The sequence below is a fragment of the Vicugna pacos genome, chromosome 26 (genome assembly GCF_048564905.1).
Source record: "Vicugna pacos chromosome 26, VicPac4, whole genome shotgun sequence".
Classification (NCBI taxonomy): domain Eukaryota; kingdom Metazoa; phylum Chordata; class Mammalia; order Artiodactyla; family Camelidae; genus Vicugna; species Vicugna pacos.
Window position 1 is genome coordinate 4,901,382 of NC_133012.1, and position 19,492 is coordinate 4,920,873.

At 34.9% G+C, this 19,492-nt stretch overlaps 1 protein-coding gene across 1 annotated transcript in view; it reads right to left on the minus strand.

Annotated features, from left to right (window-relative positions):
• Positions 1-19,492, minus strand: part of LOC102529552 (disintegrin and metalloproteinase domain-containing protein 18-like) — a 52,657-nt gene that overhangs the window by 25,209 nt on the left and 7,956 nt on the right. The window contains exons 4-12 of the mRNA XM_072950239.1: positions 18,057-18,135; positions 17,631-17,707; positions 16,468-16,645; positions 16,080-16,145; positions 12,376-12,447; positions 12,006-12,172; positions 11,167-11,248; positions 5,696-5,832; positions 2,008-2,191 (exon numbers count right to left, since the gene is read on the minus strand). Of these exons, the coding sequence (XP_072806340.1) occupies positions 2,008-2,191; positions 5,696-5,832; positions 11,167-11,248; positions 12,006-12,172; positions 12,376-12,447; positions 16,080-16,145; positions 16,468-16,645; positions 17,631-17,707; positions 18,057-18,135 (1,042 nt within the window). The remainder of the gene's footprint in view (positions 1-2,007; positions 2,192-5,695; positions 5,833-11,166; positions 11,249-12,005; positions 12,173-12,375; positions 12,448-16,079; positions 16,146-16,467; positions 16,646-17,630; positions 17,708-18,056; positions 18,136-19,492) is intronic.

Sequence of the window (19,492 nt, forward strand, 5' to 3'; positions counted from 1 at the left end):
GACTTAAAGTAATGGGAGGCAATTTTCTCACTGTTTCTATAGGTCGGAATTCAGATAGGCAAACCAGGTCAGGCCCTCTGCTTGCAGTCCCACAGGGTAGAACCAGGGTGTGGGGCAAGAAGCTTCCTGTTTCTTTTGTGGCTGTCATCAAGGGCTTGACTTTTCCCCCAGAAACTGTTAGCATTTCTTCTTGTGCTTCCAGAGGTCTTCTCCATCAACAGCAGCTTGAGTCCTTCTCACTCTCCGAGTCTTTGTGAGCCCCCTTCTGCCACATTGCTCTGACTTTACCTGGTGAACATTCTCTGTGTTTAAGGGCTCATGTGATTAGATTGGACCCACCCAGATAATCCAGGACAATGTCCCTATTTTAAGGTCCATAACCTCAATTACTTCTGTAAACCACCCTGTGCCAGGTAATAGGCACCTCCACAAATTCCAGGGGTTAGAGTGAGGACATCTTTGAAGGTGCATTCTGCTTATCAGCAAAACACTGGTGTGGGAGGGTGGGTGTGAGGGAAGGGAAGCAAGCCAGTACAAGCGGGTTTGTGAGCTGGTTACCACTCCTGTAAGATAAAGCTAAATCCCACAAGGACCTCCGGGAAACGATGCAGAATAGGGGATAGCAAACAGTTTCTGTAAAGGATGGAGCAGCAAATAGTTTCTAGCTTTGCTTACATGCCGTGCCATAGGGTCTCTTGTCACTCTTCAACTCTGCTGTTGTAGCATGAAAACAGCCCCAGACACTATGCAAGCGTCAGGGCATGGCTGCGTTCCAGTAAAGTTCCATTCACAAAAATAAGTGGCAGCTGTATTTGGCCCAATGGCTATGATTTGTAGAATTCTGATGCCTCAAGGGATTTCCTCAAGGAATCTGGAACATAATTGTTCTATTTCACTGAGGCCAGAGGAAGCCCTCCAACAGGAAGTGTCAGATACGTGAAGCAAAAACACCTGCAGGAACCGTCAGGGCCAAGGGGACCCTGGGAGAGCACTAACGGTGTCTGCCATAGGTCACATTCTGCCTCCAGCCTGCAGCTGTGAAAACTCACAATGTGTAGGTTTAGCCCCAGATTATGTTGTTTCGTTTTATCCTTCATTAAAAATAACCAGAATTTTTGGCAGTAATTGGCACCATATTTTAGGGGTTTTAAGTGGATGCAAGATAAGCATAGTACCATTTATCAAGACACCAAAATTGACACTGGAAAAATCTGAGACAATTGAAAACCACACATACACGTATACAGAGACACAGATACATGTGCATATGTGTAACATGTACTGTATACATATAACTTTAGGGAATGATAGATGATTTAAGAGAATTTGTAGGGATTTAGAGTTACGTGAACAAGTAGCGGTTAGCTGGTTGTGTGGGTCAGATAAGAAATTCATTTAACTATGGGTGGAATAATGAAGAAGCTTTATTTTATTCAAATAGGAGGAATCCTTAAATATTACAAAATAATGATATTACAGCAGACTAAATATATGGCCCAATCTGTTGAGAACAATGTGCATTGAACATTTGGTTGATGGAACTCTAGTAAATTGCATACCTATACTTGAAATTGAGGTAATAGAACAAATTGTGATCATCCTGAAACCTGGAAATGCAGGAATGTTTGAGAATAATTAAGAAAAACACATGTTCAGACAAACTTGAAACCACAAGAGAGAGAAGAAAACTTGAACCAAATTCAGAAGTTTGCAGAAAAAACAAGAGACTGAAGTCAAATAATTTAAGATAAAAGGGGTTTCTTTTAGCCTATACATGCAAAATCTGTCTGCTGGCATAATTGGGAATGCTGTGTAGAAACCAAGGTCTCATGACTCATCCATCTTCTCAGTTGAAGTGTGGGGCAGTGATTGATATATCTTAAGTGATCCTCATTTTCATATCTTAATTCTATTGAAGACTTAGTTGCATAAATTGTTCCATATATACCAGGACTGCTTATTAGAAACATAGGAAATTGTACTCAGTTTTCAGTCTTAATTGCTCACCTCTTCACTGCCACAGTCACATTCTTCATGAGGTTCCAAAATCCCATTACCACACACCGACTGATTTTGGTATAATGGTTTCAATTTTGAAAAGCTCTGAAGACACTGAGTCTCAAATTTTGAAACAGAGTATCTGTAGTCATGCATGCTACAGTTGCTAAAAATCTTTATACCACTGGAAACCCTAAAACAAAATAAAAGTCCTCAAGTTAAATAAGCCTAGTGAATAAAACCACATCTAAACAATGTTCCATATATAAGGATATGATTTGCAAGATGGCTCAAATGAAAAACTTGTGCCTTAGTAGAGACAGAGTCAACCATGATTAAGTTTTAATTTTTCATTGCTTATCTTTAACTTTTTTTTTTAAAAAATAGCATTGAATATTAATCTTTATAGGAAAGCAGTAAGGTTGTATGGTTAATTTTATCTGTCTATCCATCTGTCATCATCTATCTTTCTCTCTGGCTAATATGCTCTTCTCTCACGTATTGAAAGCTTCCTCCCCTCATTCCCAGCAGATACCTGCTCAAATAACGCCTTCTAATGAGATCTTGACAATTTCAGACAATTATCTGAAATTGTGTCACCTCCCACATTCTCCTTCCAACTTTAATATTTATTATTCTACATATCACCATGGAAAATAAGTTTTTTAAAATCTGTATCTTTTAAACATATTTTATATGACCTAAATTTTGCAGTGAAATATAAGTTCCTTGAAGTCCTGCATTTTCAGGTTCACAGCTATATGTCCAGTAGACTGTCTGATAGCTGTGTCTCACAGATGTCCAACAGACATTTCAGATACACAAGGTGCAGCATTGAACTACTGTCATCTCCACATCTGCTCCATCCTCTGTTCTCCACTTCCAGCAATTCCATTCTTTTGGTTGCCCAGGCTGATAACCGTGGCGTGACTCCAGACTCTCCTCTTTCCTTCACACACTGTACCAACACACACACACACACACACACACACACACACACACACACACACACATATCCAGTTAACAATGTTTATGTTGAGTGCATGTTGAAATGATCATATTTTGGATAGACTGGGTAAAATATTTTATTAAAATATATTACTATAATTCTGTTTATTTTAATGTTTTAATGTAGTGACTCTAAACTTTAAAATCATATATGTGGCTGACATTTTATTTCTACTGCACAGTGCCCCTCTAAGCAATCATGTCTGAAGAAGTAGCATCTGAGCAGCTGTATCTGCGATGACAGGTTCTGGGTTGTCTCCTGAGCCTTTGAGAAAAGAAATAGCTAACTGCCAAGGATTCAGAGTTGGGGGAGCGTGAGAAAAAAGAGAAATGCTTTAGCTTTCATGACATAGCCATTTGGAATGAGATAAATAGGGGGAATTGGGAAGACTATGGCAAGGAATACTAGTATTTAAGCAGATTTATGTTACTTTTTTTTTTCTTTTCTTGAAGTACTATCAGTTACAATGTGTCAATTTCTGGTGTACAGTGCAATGTCCCAGTCATACATATATATACATATATTTTCATATTCTTTTTCATTAAAGGTTATTACAGGATATTTAATATAGTTCCCTGTGCTATACAGAAGAAATATGGGTTTTTTTTCTTTTTTTATATATAGTGGTTATCATTTACAAATCTCAAACTCCAAAATTTATCCCTTCCCATCCCTTTTCCCCCAGTAACCATAAAATTGTTTACTACGTCTGCAAGTCTGTTTGTTTTGTAGATGAGTTTGTTACTGTCCTCTTTTTTCCTTTCTTTTTTTTTTTTCTTTAAAGATTCTACATATGAGTGACATCATACGGTATTTTCTTTCTCTTTCTGGCTTACTTCACTTAGAATGACAATCCCCAGGTCCATCCATGTTGCTTCAAATGGTACTATGTTATCATTTTTATGGCTGAATAGTATGCCATTTTATAAATATACCACAGTTTCTTTATCTAGTCATCTGTCAATGGACGTTTATGTTGCTTCCATATTTTGGCTATTGTAAATAGTGCTGCTATGAACATTGGGGTGTGTGTGTCTTTTCGAATTAGAGTTCCTTCCGGATATATGCCCAGGAGTGGGATTGCTAGATCATAGGGTAAGTCTATTTTTAGTTTTTTAAGGAATCTCCATACTGTTTTCCATAATGGCTGCACCAAAATACATTCCCACCAACAGTGTAGGAGGGTTCCCTTTTCTCCACAGCCTCTCTAGCATTTATCATTTGTGGACTTTTGAGTGATGGCCTTTCTGACTGGTGTGAGCTGATACCTCATTGCAGTTTTGATTTGCATTTCTCTGATAATTAGCGATACTGAGCATTTTTTCATGTGCCTATTGGCCATCTGTATGTCTTCCTTGGAGAATTGCTTGTTTAGGTCTTCTGCCCATTTTTGGATTAGGTTTTTTTTTGTTGTTGTTGTTATTAAGTTGTATGAGTTGTTATATGTATTCTGGAAATTAAGCCTTTGTCAGTCACATCATTGTAAATATTTTCTCCCATTTCGTAGGTTGGCTTTTTGATTTAACTACATTGTTTCAAGTGGCACCAGTGCCATCGTGTTTGTGCAGGCCACTCTCACACAAGAGCTATATACTTTGAACACAGATAGCCTTTTAAACAAAATAAGTTCAAAAACAGAAAGGGACTCAGAGATTAATTTCTACTTGGACCACATGTTTTTTGAGTGAAAATTAAAAGTGTTAATTAGAACTTCTGTTTAAGGTGGGTACATATACTGAGGATTTCAAGATTGATCAAAATGAGTTTTTTGATGTTATAATTGTATACTTATTCTGTTGATTTATGTAGCTAGTCAATCATAATATCTGCCAATGAGGACAACTACTTTCTTCTTCAAATCTTCTTTTTTTCTTTGCCTCAAAATAATAGCCAAAGCTACCAGTACTATGTTATATAAATCAAGGGTAATTTTAGACATCCTTGCCTTGAGCAACAAAGGCTACAACAACAATAAAAAACAACAGTTGTATCATATGTTAATATAGTATTTCATAGTCATAAATCTAATTACTTTGAGGGAATCTTTCATAGTCATGGGATTTATTGATTTCTGGAGTCTTGTATCACTTGGACAAATTTGTTAGTTATGTTATTGCAGCAAAGTGTGTTACAGCTCAGTTGTGACAGCAGCCTGGATCCTGACAAGACCAAGCAGCACTCGGAGAGTTGGAGAACTCAGGTTTATTACGTCAGCAGGCCCAGAGGAGTTAACACTCCAAGCTCTGGACCCCCGTCTGTAGGTTTGCACAGGTTTTTATAGGCTGCCAGTATAGACTTTGCAACATCATATGAAAATAAGGTGTAACAAAGTAGACCAATCAGGAATGAGCTTTTTAGAAATGGACCAATCAGGAGTGAGCTCAGGGAACCAACAGAATCATAGGGGTAAGTTCTCCTTTCCTAGAAGCAAGCCATGCCACAGAAGTAAAAAGTGAGATAATGCCGCCAGGCCAGGGAACTGGATGGCGCTGGCAGGGAAGTAGTGGCCCTGACTGGGGGTCCTACTGGTCTTTTCATGGGGCTCCCCACCTCAGTATCTCTTCATGAACAACATACCTTCCCAATTTTTGATGTGGAGTTGAGTATAAAGAAGTTGTTCATTACATCTTATAAACAACCTCAAAAATATATGTGTGAAATTAATTCAAAAGGGAAAAAAAACCTTACACTGCTTCATGATTCATTATACACGTAGCTCTCGGACAGGAACATTTATTGATGTCATCGTATGTTAATCCTATTTTAAGGCCAAGCAGTTGAGTTATAATGACTGAAAATCCCTCCAATGTCATTGCATCTGGATACTAAAGTAAAGAAGACTGATGAGTATTGTAAGAGGAAAACAAAAGCATCTAATACATTAAAGTTTTATTCCTGTCATGTTTCGTATTTTCATACTTTTTTATGTTGACCATGTTACACTTTATTTTGATAGATCACTGATATGAATATCCATACTAGTTAATTTACTTAGAAGCATGAAACAAAGTAAAATGCGATCGAACCACCAGTATTCTCTGGTGTAAAATCTGGCATGTCCAGATTCCACAGCCTTAAACACACTCAGTGTTGCTGATGTAGCCAATATAAAACACATTTAGCTTTCTAATTAAATCAATCCATTCAATTAACAAATATTAATTCAATACATACATGTGTTGGGCACTGTGATAGAAGATAAGACCACAGTGGCATGCATGGAAGAAAGGGACTCTTCCACACCTGGAGCTTCTGTTACAGAAGCAGAGAGAGAGGATTGGTAGGAAATTAACAACAAACTTGCCAAATATAAAGGGATCATGAAAAGTGCTATGAAGAAATGGGGTGCACGGATAGAGAATTTTGAGGAGGGGTATAACTATATAGGTGAGATAGTTAGGAAAACCTATTCGTGAAATTGATATTCAGGCTGAGATAGAATGTTTACGGAAGTGACCAGCATTATGACTAGGAGTAGGGAGCTTGTGTGGGAACCTGTCAAAGGCTGCAGTATAATGAGTGAAGTAAAGAAACGGCAGGACGGAAGTTAGAGAGACAGCAGAGCCACGGTAAAGAAATTTGTATTGAGATCTTATTTGTTAAAAAATGGTTGGTGGTAGTGCAGAGTGGCATTCCGTATGATTTAAACTTGATAAAGAAATTTTGATTCTTTTCCCATCTTTTTAATCATTATGAGTAAAATTCTTAGAACTTCTTTAATTTTTCTACATCAATTAAAACTTATAGCAGGTAAAATTGAAGTAATTCATACCCAAAAGAAAAAAAACTTCTATGCATATGTATGCATGAAAATGTGGAATATTATCTAGCAACCTGGAAAAATGAGTTACTAGGTACCCTCTCCTGTTATCTGATAAGAGCTAAGATTGAAAAAAAAAGGAAAACCCCCGTATCAGAATTTGAAATGAGGTTAAAGACAAAGTAGAATGTGAGATGATGTCTGGCTAACCATCAGGTTTTAGGGCAAGAGGTGGAACCAGAAACTGGACTTTCAGTGCCAACTCACAAGAGAAATAGTCTTACACTTCTTTATTTATATGGTTAAAAATAAATACCCTGTATAAAGCCATTCAACAAGATAAAATAACCCCCTAGCTATATAGTATAGGAAGAGAAGATTATATGAAATTAATAAAACAGGGGTAAAAGAGGACACTAATAAAGATTCTGCAGATTAAAAAGAGCTATGATGTACAAAAGAATGAAAGTTGACCCCTACTTCATACCACTCACAAAAATTAACTTGAAAAGGATTAAATAATTAAATATAAGGACGGAAACCACAACATTTTTAAAAGAAAAGATAGGAGAAAAGCTTTTTGACAGTCGTCTTGGCAATGATTTTGATGGATTTCACACAAAAAGCACAGGCAACAAAAGCAGAAATAAACACATAGGACCACATCAAACAAAAATATTTCTACACAGCAAAGGAAACAATCAACAACATGAAAGGCAACCTGTAGAATGGGAGAAAACATTTGCACACCATATAGCCAATAAAAGGTTATATTAAAAATATAAGGAGCTCCTAGAACTCAGTAGCAAAAAACACCAAATAACTCAATTACAACATGAACAAAAGACCTGAATAGAGACTTTTTTTCTGCAAAGAAGACATACAAATGGCCCTCAAGTATATGATAAGATGCTCAACATCGCTATTCATCAGAGAAATGCAAATCAAAACCACAATGAGATGCCACTTTATACAAGATAGGACAGGTATGATCAAAAAGACACGAGATAACCGACGCTGGCAAGGCTGTGGAGAAAAGGGGATCCTGGTGCACTGTATGTGGGAATGTAATTTGATACAGTCATTTTGGAAAACAGTATGCAGTTTCCTCAAAAAATTAACAATAGAACTCCCATATGAGCCAGCAGCCCCACTCGTGCGTATATACGCAAAGAAAATGATACCACTGTCTGTACTCCCTTGTTCATAGCAGCGTTATTCACAACAGCCAAGGTATGGAAATAACCTGCATGTTCATCAGTGAATGAATGGATAAGAAAACGTGGTATACAATATAATATTGTTTATAGAAAAGGAAATTGTGACATTCATGACAACAGGGATGACCTCCCTGGGCATTATGCTAAGTGAAATAAGTCGGACAGAGAAGGACAAATACTGTATGATTTCACTTACATGTGGAATCTAAAAATCAAACCACCAAACAGAACAGACTCATAGATGCAGAGAACTAATTGGTGGTTAGCACAAGGGAGGGGGCTGGTGAGGTGGGTGAAATACATGAAGAGGATTAAAAGGTACAGAGAGAGACACACACATACAGTATGGTATCACTTATATGTGGAATCTAAAAACACAACCCGTTGAACTCAGAGAAATGGGAGTAGCATGGTGGTCGCTAGGAGCTAGGGGATGGAGGAAACAGGGAGGGGCTGATGCAAGGTTACAAACTTTCAGTTATAGGATGAATGAGTTCTGATGACCTAATGTAAAGCATGGTGACTATGGGTAATAATACTGTATTATATACCTGAAATTCGTATAGAGAGTAGATGTTAAGCGTTTCTGTAAATAAAATGGTAACTACATGAGTCGATGGATATATTCATTTAATTTGGGGAATCATTCATGATTTATACATATATCAAATGATCAACATATCAAATGATCACACTGTACACTTTAAATATATTCATATTTTGTCAATTATGCTTCAATAAAGCTGGGGGGAAGAAAGAGCTGTGGTATGTGTGTGTGTGTGTGTGTGTGTATTTGTGTGAATAAAGGAATAAGATGGAGAAAATAAATGAGTATTGGACAGTTACAATAGAGAATTAAAATCTATAGGCAGAATCTAACAGATGCTTCAGGTCCTGAAGACGTTGGAGCCCACCTTGGATTAACAGAATCTTGTAGCATTGGCTGGGAGTCCACGGTCGAAGGAAAGTAACTCTAAAGAGTGACAGCTTTTGTGTCTATTAGACTGGGACCAGGTGTAATAGACATGGCATGTGGGTTCTCAGGGCAGTCATGGAAAAGATTTTACTGTTTCTGGCCTGGAAAATATAAAATGTGAATGTGAGGAAATGATGTCTGCTAAATTCACAAGCAGAAAGCTTCAGAAACAATGTCCTCCAATTCTGTCTCCCACAGTTCTTGCCAATTCCTGAAACCCTCATACGTGGAACAGCCTAAACACAATTTAGCTAAAGACTGAAGATCTCAGCTGAGACCAGAGCTGCTGTTCATGATCCAGCGTTGCTGTCCTGAATTTAACCAAGAGCACTGCATGACAAAACAAGCAAACAAAAAATCAACCATCACCAGAGAAAAGCACAGAATCCAGACTCCCTGTTACCGTAATACTGTCCAAGGTATCAACGACTGTCATTGAAAAGGCCATGAAAACTCAGTGTAGGTGTGAACAGTGGCCCATAAAACTGATCCAGAATGTGTATTTTCAAGAATAAACTGTCTACAGAAATGGAAGATTTAAAGAGAAATCACTTTCTTGTGACATAATTCTCAGAAATATCCTTTACACAGGCCAAAATTACTCATCATACCAAGAACCAGGAATATCTCAACTGAAATTAGAAGACAATCGACAGCAAAATCAAGATAATTCATACACTGCATTCCCTGACCAGGACTTTAAAGCAACTACCATAAATATGCTCCAACTAGCTATTAAAAAAACTCTTAAGACAAATTAAAAAACAAAATTCTCATCAAAGAAACAGATAACATGAAAAGAACAAAATGAAAATTTCAGAACAAAAAATACAGTAATAAAAAAATAAAACCTCAATAGATGAACTTAGTAGCAAACTGGAGGTGTCAGAAGGGAGAATCAGTGAACTTAAAGACTGAGTGATATAAATTACCCAATCTGAATAACAGAGAAAATAGTTTTTTAAAAAATTAACAAATTTAGGAGCGATGGGACAATAACAAAATAAAAAACAAAACACCCTAGCATTACTGTCATTAGTGGCCCGGAAGAGGAGAAAAAGTGCATAGCTGAAAAATATTTAAAGGACAAGTAGCTGAAAAACTCCCAAATTTGGCAAAAGACACAAATCAACATAAATAATAGATTCACAAAACTTCTAACAGGATAAACTCAGAGTAATCCATGGCCGGGCACATCATTGTTAAATAGCTGGAGAAAAATTTTAAATGTCTTGAAGTCAGCAAAAGGAGAACACCACGTTGCTTACAGTGGAGCAATGATTACTATGACAGGGGGTTTCTCATCAGAAATAATGTTGGACAGAGCACTGAGCACAACAGTTTTCAAGTGCTGAAAGAAAAGAAATGTCACCCCATGACTTTCACCCAGAAAAAATTATCTTAAAGAATGAAAATAAAATAAAGACATCCTAAAACGAAGGAAAATTATGACAGCATGTTGCCAGTCGCCCTGCTTCAAAACAATGACTAAAGAAATTTCTTCATACAAGAATGAAAATGATAATAAAAGAAGACTTGTAACATCATGAAGAAAGAACAGAAAGGTTACATACATATGGGAAGATATAACAGACTATTCTACTTCATTTGATTTTTTAAAAAGTTATGTTTCATGGTTGAAGACAAAAATTGTAATTTAGTGTGCTATATAGTTCTAAACATATTTAAAAGTAACATTTAAGCAAACTATACCATAAAATTCTCTACTTTATGATCATATATATATATATAACTATATATATATATAATTTGGGACATAAACTATGGTGTTAACATTCCTATATTCTACTTGAAATGGTAAAATGGAGACATATATTTGTAGCAATTAGTATAAAGTATGCAAAAAAATGGCACGCATGAATTCATGACTTTGTGTTATTTCTTGAATTTGAAGGAAACACAACAGCAGGCTTTAACTTTTCTAAATCTGATACAAAGTTAGTATCCATTATGCCTAGGTGGTGAAGGGGTACATTACTGTTTGTTCATATTATTTCCTTCTGTCTGAAAGTTATAATTAAATAAACTTTATGAGAGTAAAAATAATGTTGTCCCAACAAAATAATAATAGAAATATAGAGGAAAAACTCCAGTTTACTTAAGTACATAAAATAATACTTATAAAATGTAATATCAAGCTTAAATAAAATAGTAATATAAAGAAAGGTACACATTTACATACCATAGCAATATCTGCATCGTAACTTTCATTGCATATTGTGCCAGGAACAGTTGCTCCCACATATTTAGGCTGCTTTCTGTAACTACAACATATAGTATTGCCTTTTTTATTAGTTATTCAGAATGATTTACTGGCTTATTTATTATATTAAATTTCCCTTCCATAAAATTTAAAATATTTTAAAAAATTTAAAATTTCTCAATTTTTTAAAATCTGAACAATATCTAATATATTATACAAAGTGCTCAAATCATTTAAAACTATAATTTACCAACCATCTTTCCTAACCTAACTCCTAAACTTGGTATTATATTATCTTGAATTCTCCTTAGCATCTCTCATTCTGCATTCACTGTTCTGGTCACTAAGAGATAAAACAAAGAGGGTTTTTAACTTGTGGAAAAGAAATCTTGCTTGTTTTAAAGATAAGCATTTTTAAAAATTAAATTATTAGCAAAAAATCAAATCTTTGTTAAACAGTCGACGTGAAATATATTAATACATCATAGATAATATTAACTGACTAGTGTCAATTTTACATCACTAATAAACTAAGGCTTGTATGTATTCAGTAGTATAGTTGATATCACAAAAGTTCATGACAGACAGATCTTTTCACATATATTATACTTCAAAGTATTTTGTTATGTAAGTGATTCGTGTTGTTTTTATTTTTTCATATTTCCAACTACATGATCACCTCAATGGCAACTGTTATGCTTTATTTAACATTTTCAGAGGGGACTACAGAAAGTTGAAGAACACAGTAAATGCATTAAATTATAAAATCAATGGAATTATTTATGTATATCTTTATTACTGTAGAACATTATGCTTACATTAGTAAGAATGCTACGTCATGGGGCCGTAGGATAAGATAGTCCCGTTTCCATGTCAAAAATCTGTGTAATAAATCATCAGCATCCCCGTTGGTAGAAATTTGGTTTTTATCTGACCATAACTCCAAGGAGGACAGTATCACAGTCAATGTGAACTGACTAAACATCTAAAAATAAGATTTATGATATATTTATTCAAATACATAACTCATTACATCAAAACATAAAAACAAAAAATAAAGAAGTTACTTGATTATTTTGGATATTAAACCAATTAAAGGGCTTTAAAGTCATTAATTTGTCATGATATAATGGAAAGCTTTTCAATGACTTTTCATAAAATTATAAATGTAAAAAAGTTAAAACTTACAGTGTTGACAAGGCTAATAATCTGGATAATTTTCTGCGTTACGGCTATCATTTCTGATCCCATATAATCATACTGAAAAAGAAATTTTTTTAATAATTCCTTTAAAAATGTGAATGATAACAATTTTTTTTTTGGATGCTGAATATATCTTGATGATACCAGCCAGGAAAAACAGGATTTGTCAGACAATTTAAAGCATACTCACATAAAGATGTTAACATTTATGATAAATGAAAACAAAAAAACAAAGGGAACAAATCAACTTGGGCATTCAAAATACATTCTCGTTTGTTATATATTTTAAAGACACTGTCCAGCAGAAACATTTGAAACTTAACACATACTAAAATAACTTCACAGATCCCTCTGTATTGTAAAGGGATTTCTTGAGGAAGAAGTTTTCTGTAACACAGAGGAAATCAATCACAGTATTTCCCATTGCATACTTAGTAATTAAAAGAGTAAATAAGCATTAATAATATAGCAGAAATAAGCATTAAAAATAATCAAATCCTCAAATAAATCTATAGGAAAAAAGACAAATCATAATGATGTAAAGTGAAAATTATGTGGAATGACTCAAAAAGGTTTGATTAAAAAAACAAATGAAATAGCATAAAGAAAAGGAGAAAGGAAAGAATTTGTCTTCTGAAACTGGTAAATACATTTTTTAAAATTAGAGCAGAATATAAGAAGAGTAAAACAGTCACTCACAGTTTGAGGCCTGCCTAATCTTGATACCACATCAAAACAAAACATTATAAAGAAGGAACATTATTTCATGAATATAAACCCCAAAATCCTAAACAAAATGTTAAAGAAATCATCCATGACAAAACATGTGAATATAATGAATTAGCCGGATGTATTTTAGAAACACAAGGTTGGTTTAAAATACATGATTATCTCAATGGGTGCAGAAAAAGCATTTGATAAAATTCAATAACTGTCTATGGTTAAAAAAAAATCTCAGGAAACTAAGACTTTATGGGAACTTTCTTAGTATTATGAAGCTAATCTACCACAAACTATAGCTAGTATGACACTTAAAGAAAGTGGCTGCTCTATAAGTTAGAGGAAAAGTTAGAAATGTACATAATATATTCATGTGTATTAGAGTCAAGCTAAGACAATAAAGTAAGAAATAAAAGCAGGAAGGGAAATCAAACATTTAAAAAGAGGAATTAAAAATGTCATTATTCACAGGTATGATTGTGTACATAGAATATTCAAAGGAATCTACAAAAAAAACTCTTAAGAATGAACAAGTGAATTAGGCAAGATCACAGGATAAGATGAATACATAAAAATCAATGTTTTCTCCATAAACTAGCAAGAAAAACTGAAATGTTAAAGAAGAAAAAATTACTTTAGATGATCTTAATACAAAACAATAAAACTAATAAATCTTCTCAAAATCACAACAGAACACTTGTGAAAGAAACTAACAAAAGATGTAAAGGTGTTTGTGCAATTACGGATTAACACTGTTAAGATGACAGTTCTTCCCAAAGAGTTCTAAGCACTCAGTGCAATCCCCAAATCAAAAACACAGTTTGTGTGTGTGTGTATGGAATTTGTAGAGTAGTTCTAAAATATGTTTAAATGCAAAGGACCCAGAATAATCAAAGCAATAATGAAGAATAATAAAAGAATTTAAACAAGAGATTAAATAACAATAAAGCTACAATAACAGTGTAGTATTGATTCAATAAAACATAAATGGGTCAGTAGAAAATAAGAGAGAGTCAAGAACATATACATTCCATTGCTTGACTTGGTGAAAACTGTCAACACAACTGACTTAGGCAAGTTTGTTTTTTTTTTAATAAATGGTGCTGGAGCAAAATAATACAGAAAAAATAAACCTTAACCTCTACCTCACACTGCTCATTTTTATCAGTTAGAGATAGACCATAAAACTATATGTGAAGAGGTAAAGAAAAATAAATTCTAAAATAAAAAATAGGTGAAAATATTTATGTTCCTGGAATAAAAAAAATATTAAGAAAAGAAAATAATAAGAAAAATCATAAATTAAATGCATCATCATTCAGAATGTATGTCCATTAAAAGACATTATTGAGTGTAAAAACAAGATATTCCCAATATAACTATCTGACAAAGAATTCATATTCATAGTATATAAAAATCCCCATAAACAATAAGAAAAAATAAAATGGGAAACACTTATATAATTAGTCATAAAGAGAAATCCTAGTGGTCAACAACAGTATCAAATGTGTTCAAACTCATTAATCATCAAGTAAATGCTGATAAAAACCACTATATAATCTCACTATTCATACACCAGAATGGCAAAATTTAAAAAGACTATCAAAATCAATTGTTTATGAAGATACAGGGCCCTTGGATCTTTCATACATTGCCTATGGAAGAACAAACTGTTATAATCACTTTTGAAAACTATTTATCAATATCCTCTAAAAGTAACATACACTAACCCAATGACATAATTTCACTCTTAGGTAGATAATCAAAAGACACTATGTCTACCAAAAGAACATCTTTCCTAAGAAGATATACAAGTGGCCAATAGGTACACAAAAAGGTATTTAACATCACTCAACATCAGGGAAATGCAAATCAAATCCATAATGTGATATCAACACATGTTAGAATATTTACCATCAAAAAGACAAGAGCTAACAAATGCTGAAGATGTTGAGAAAAGGGACCCCTGGACACTGTATGAATATAAATTGATAGAGCCACTATGGAAAATAGTATGTCTGTTCCTTAACAAATTAAAAATGGAACTACCATATGATTTGACAGTCCCACTCTTGGGTATATATCCTAAGGAAATGAAATCATTATCTCAGAGATATCTGCATTCTTGTGTTTATCGAAACTTCACAGTAGCCTAGATATGCAAACAACCTAAGTATCCATCAACAGATGAATAAACAAAGAAACTATGGTGTATATGTGTACACGTACACACACACACACACACACACACACACACACACACACACACACACAATGGAATATTACTCAGTCATTAAAAAGAAGGAAATTCTCCCATTTACAACAACATGATGAACCTGGAGGGCATTATGCTAAGTGAAATCAGCCAGCCAGAGAAAAGTATGGTATTACTTGTATGTAGCACCAAAAAAAAAATCCAATTTCACTGAAATGGAGAATATAATTTTGGTTGCCAGAGAGGGAAATGGACAAATGTAGGTAAAGGGTACACGCTTTCAATTAACAAGAATAAATTCTGAGGGTCTAGTATGCAGCATGGTGACTACAGTTAAGTATATGGTATTGTACACTTGGAAGTTCCTGAGAGTAGATCTTCTCACCACACACACACGTGTGTGCACAGGAAAAAGAGTTAACTATGTGAGGTGGATGAAAGTGTTCATTATCTTGACCTCAGTAATCAATCCACCATGTACGTGTATATCACATCTTCACATTGTACAATTTAATACGCAATCTTATTTATCAATTATTCCTGGGGATAAAGGGGCAGGTAAGTGGGTGGTGCAGGGCATTCTAGGCTAGTTTGGGATCCTAGTCATGTCTAAGTGGACACTTAAAATATTTTTATTTGGAAACAATGAGAAAATTCCATTATATCTTTGAAATTAAGGAAAATTATCATTATGTTTTAAAAAGAGGAGAGAAGGAGGGAGGGAGGAAGGGAAGAAGGGGAAAGTTTGACTTACCAAAGCTTTTTCCACTATAATGTGCATTTCTAGATACTGGGGTAATAGTTTTGAAAGCATTTTTTCCTGAAAAGCAAAGTTTATCAAATGTTAACATGTTTCAAACATATTAAGCACAGAGAGTGACATGTAAAGAGGGCAAAAAGGCCTTCATGAGGTCTTAAATGTAAAAATTGTTACATAATACATCATATAACAATAAGCATGAAATACATTGTTGCTTATTTTCTGTACATTTTACATGGAATATGGATGTTTTATTTATCAGTATAGAAAAAAAAGATATGCCAAATTTTATATTCCTACTCAACAGGTAATAGTTTCTTTTCATGATTAACACAGTTCTACAGAAGTAATTTTATAGTGTGTCATAAAATCAGATTGTTACCTGTGAGCTTAAGTGAATTTTATAGGGCTGGTCTTTCTGCCAAATATTGCTGTAATTTTCTGCTAACATTGGCATATCTGGATTGTCATTTTTCACTTCATAAATTATGTGTTCAAATCTTGCTGAAGATTCCAGTGGCTCAATTCCATAGGTGATATTTTCAAACTGAAGGAATCCCCTGAACATTGAGAAGGTAGTGATATAAAAATCTTGCAAATGATCCCATCAGACCTATAATCTAACATGTGAGAAGTGAGAAATCAAACCAGGGAACATGCTTTAAACCCAGTCTCTTTTCCTACATTTTTTCCCCAGCCTACCAACAGTAACTGAGTAACCACATTTGCTTTAGTTTTATTCACGGATTAAAGAGCTAAATATACTGAAAAGTATTTTGTATTTTCTGTAAAGCAGTCACTCATTCAAGATGTATTCATTAAGGCCAAGTATTTGCTGGGAACCAAGATATCTGTTGAGAATTCCAAGAATAAAAAGTCCCTCTTCTTACAGAGGTTGGAATAAGGGTAAAATCAGAGAATGTCAGTTTTTGGAGTTGACATGAGCAAATTCTGGAAATCAGGCAACCAAAAGCAAAAGGAAGTTAGGCAGAGTCTTTTGGTTCTGCTCTGGACCTGTCTTCCTCTCATAAATTTACCACCTTCTTCCCGCCACTGTCCATGATGAAAATCACTAATTGCTGCCCTTTTACCTCTGGGGCACCTTCTCCATTAGTCGCTTTACTTCTGATACTACGTGACCTAAACATACAGTATGTGCTTATTTAAGTAACTAACCAACGTCACTTCCCATAACTATCCGAGATCACTGATAGATAATACAGTAATACTGTGTAGGGAGATGTTCTTACGGAATTTGGGGGAGGGAGGTTGTTTGGTTTTGTTTTGTTTTGAGCTGACTCTATCTCCTTCTGCTCAATAATGTGAAAATATCTCCAGTCAGAATTCCCTGGAGTGATTTCACTTGAATGGGCACCGGTAGGGTCCATTTACTAGTATTCATATAAAAAAGTAAGGCCATCATGGCCAAAACGTTCAGATGTGAATTCTACATAAATATCCCATATCTGTGTCTTGTAGCCACTAAGTCCATTTTAAAGCACCTCCTAAGTTTTCATGCATGAATATCCCCTAAGATGCTGTTACCTGAGTCCAGAGCAGATGCTGAGTGTCACAGCTGAACTCAGAAAATCGGCAACATATCCTTGGTAATGGCAGTGCATCTGGAAAGCAGGACCAAGACAAATCAGTAAATTATTTATGCATAAAGATGTATTGGCAAACATCACAGAATATTCAAAACATTAAAATGGTTAAAAATAATAAAGTTCTGTATCATAAAAATTTGTTAATGCAAAGTTTCAAGGAAAACAAGTATCTGACTACTCTCTTTACTTTGTACCAGCTAGGTGCCCATGAGTATCCTCTCAGTCTGGGTTTCATCTCTATCATATATAGAATATGGAATAATGTTGTAAATAACTACCAGCACGGAACACACATATCCCAGTGGTAATACTACGTCCACTTCAATAAACATGATAATAAATGTCTGAGACATCTGAGCCTTACCTTAAAATACGAAGACTCAGAATACAGAGATCCAGTTTCGTTAAATGTATAAACCAAAAAGTTCTGGGATAAGAATAAGCTAAGAAAAACAAAAATAAAAAATGATTGAGTCATGATTTTATGAGGAATATAAACGTGAAAATAAGAAAGTAAAATATATAGGACTCATGTAATAATATTCTTTAATTAGAGTAATTTTAGTGTGCCATAACAATGTAAATTCATAGAACTGATGTATCAGACAGTTTTGGCTTTCTTGCCACTGGAATAGACTCTAAATCCTCCAGTTCAGATATTTGTGTGTGTGCCTGCATATGTCTTCATTCAACAGAATTTACCGAGTGCCAACTATCTGACAGACCCTCTTCTACGCACTGGGACACAGCAGTAAAGAAAAGACAGACCCATGGGGCTTTATGACGGTGAGAGACCCATGCTGCTAATGCTTTAGATGATGATAAGTAAGGCCCGTGGCTGAGGAAGGCTGGTTGCACAATGTAGATAGGATGGCATGGAAATCGACCATTAAAGACCTGAAAACAAGCTCCATGGATCTGCACGGAAATATTATTCCAGGCAGGGAAAGGAGAAAGTGCAAATGCCCTGAGGCAGAAATATGTTGTGTCTATACAATGAATTCCGAGTGGCAATGTGCCCGGGATGGAGTGTGGAGTGAAGACAAGAGACGGTCGTTAAGAGACAGTGTCCCAGAGATGATAAGCCATTGGGAGATTTTGAGCAGGCAGATGACAGGGTCAGACTCACATTTTAATAGAAGCAGACTGAATGCTGTATTGGGAACCATCTGTAGGATAAATGAGCAGAAGCAGAGAGATCAGCCAGGCTTTTAACAGTCATCCAGGCAAGACAAGATGGTAGCTTGAACTAGGATTGTGGCAGTGGTGAAATTCTGGATGCATTTTTAAGACAGACTGCATGTGATTTAATAATCCACTGGATATGGGGAAAAAACAGAAGAAAAAAAAAAGATGTCAAGAATGACCCTACCATTTTTGTTCCAAGAAACTGAAAGAGCAGAGGTGCCATTTACTGAGATAATTGTGGGAAAGACAAATTTTGGAAAAAGATCAGAAGTACATTTTAGACACATTAAACATGAGAATTCTAGTAAATGCTTGGTTATCAAATAAGTCAAATGAATATGGTGCTCACTGGAGAGGAATAAAGTAGAGATATAAGTTTGAGCGTAATCAATGCATAAATGGTATTAAAGCCATAGGAGTAGATAAAATAACCAGGTGATTGAGTACAGCTAGGAAAAAAAAAAGATTTAAGACTAATACCAGAGTCCTCTAAGATTGGAGAGATGAAGAGGAATCTAGAAAACAAACAAAACAGGATCTGAGAAAGAGTGAGCACAGTGGTAAGAGTTCAGCCAGAAGTCTGTGCTATTCTGGAAGCCAAATGAAGAAACT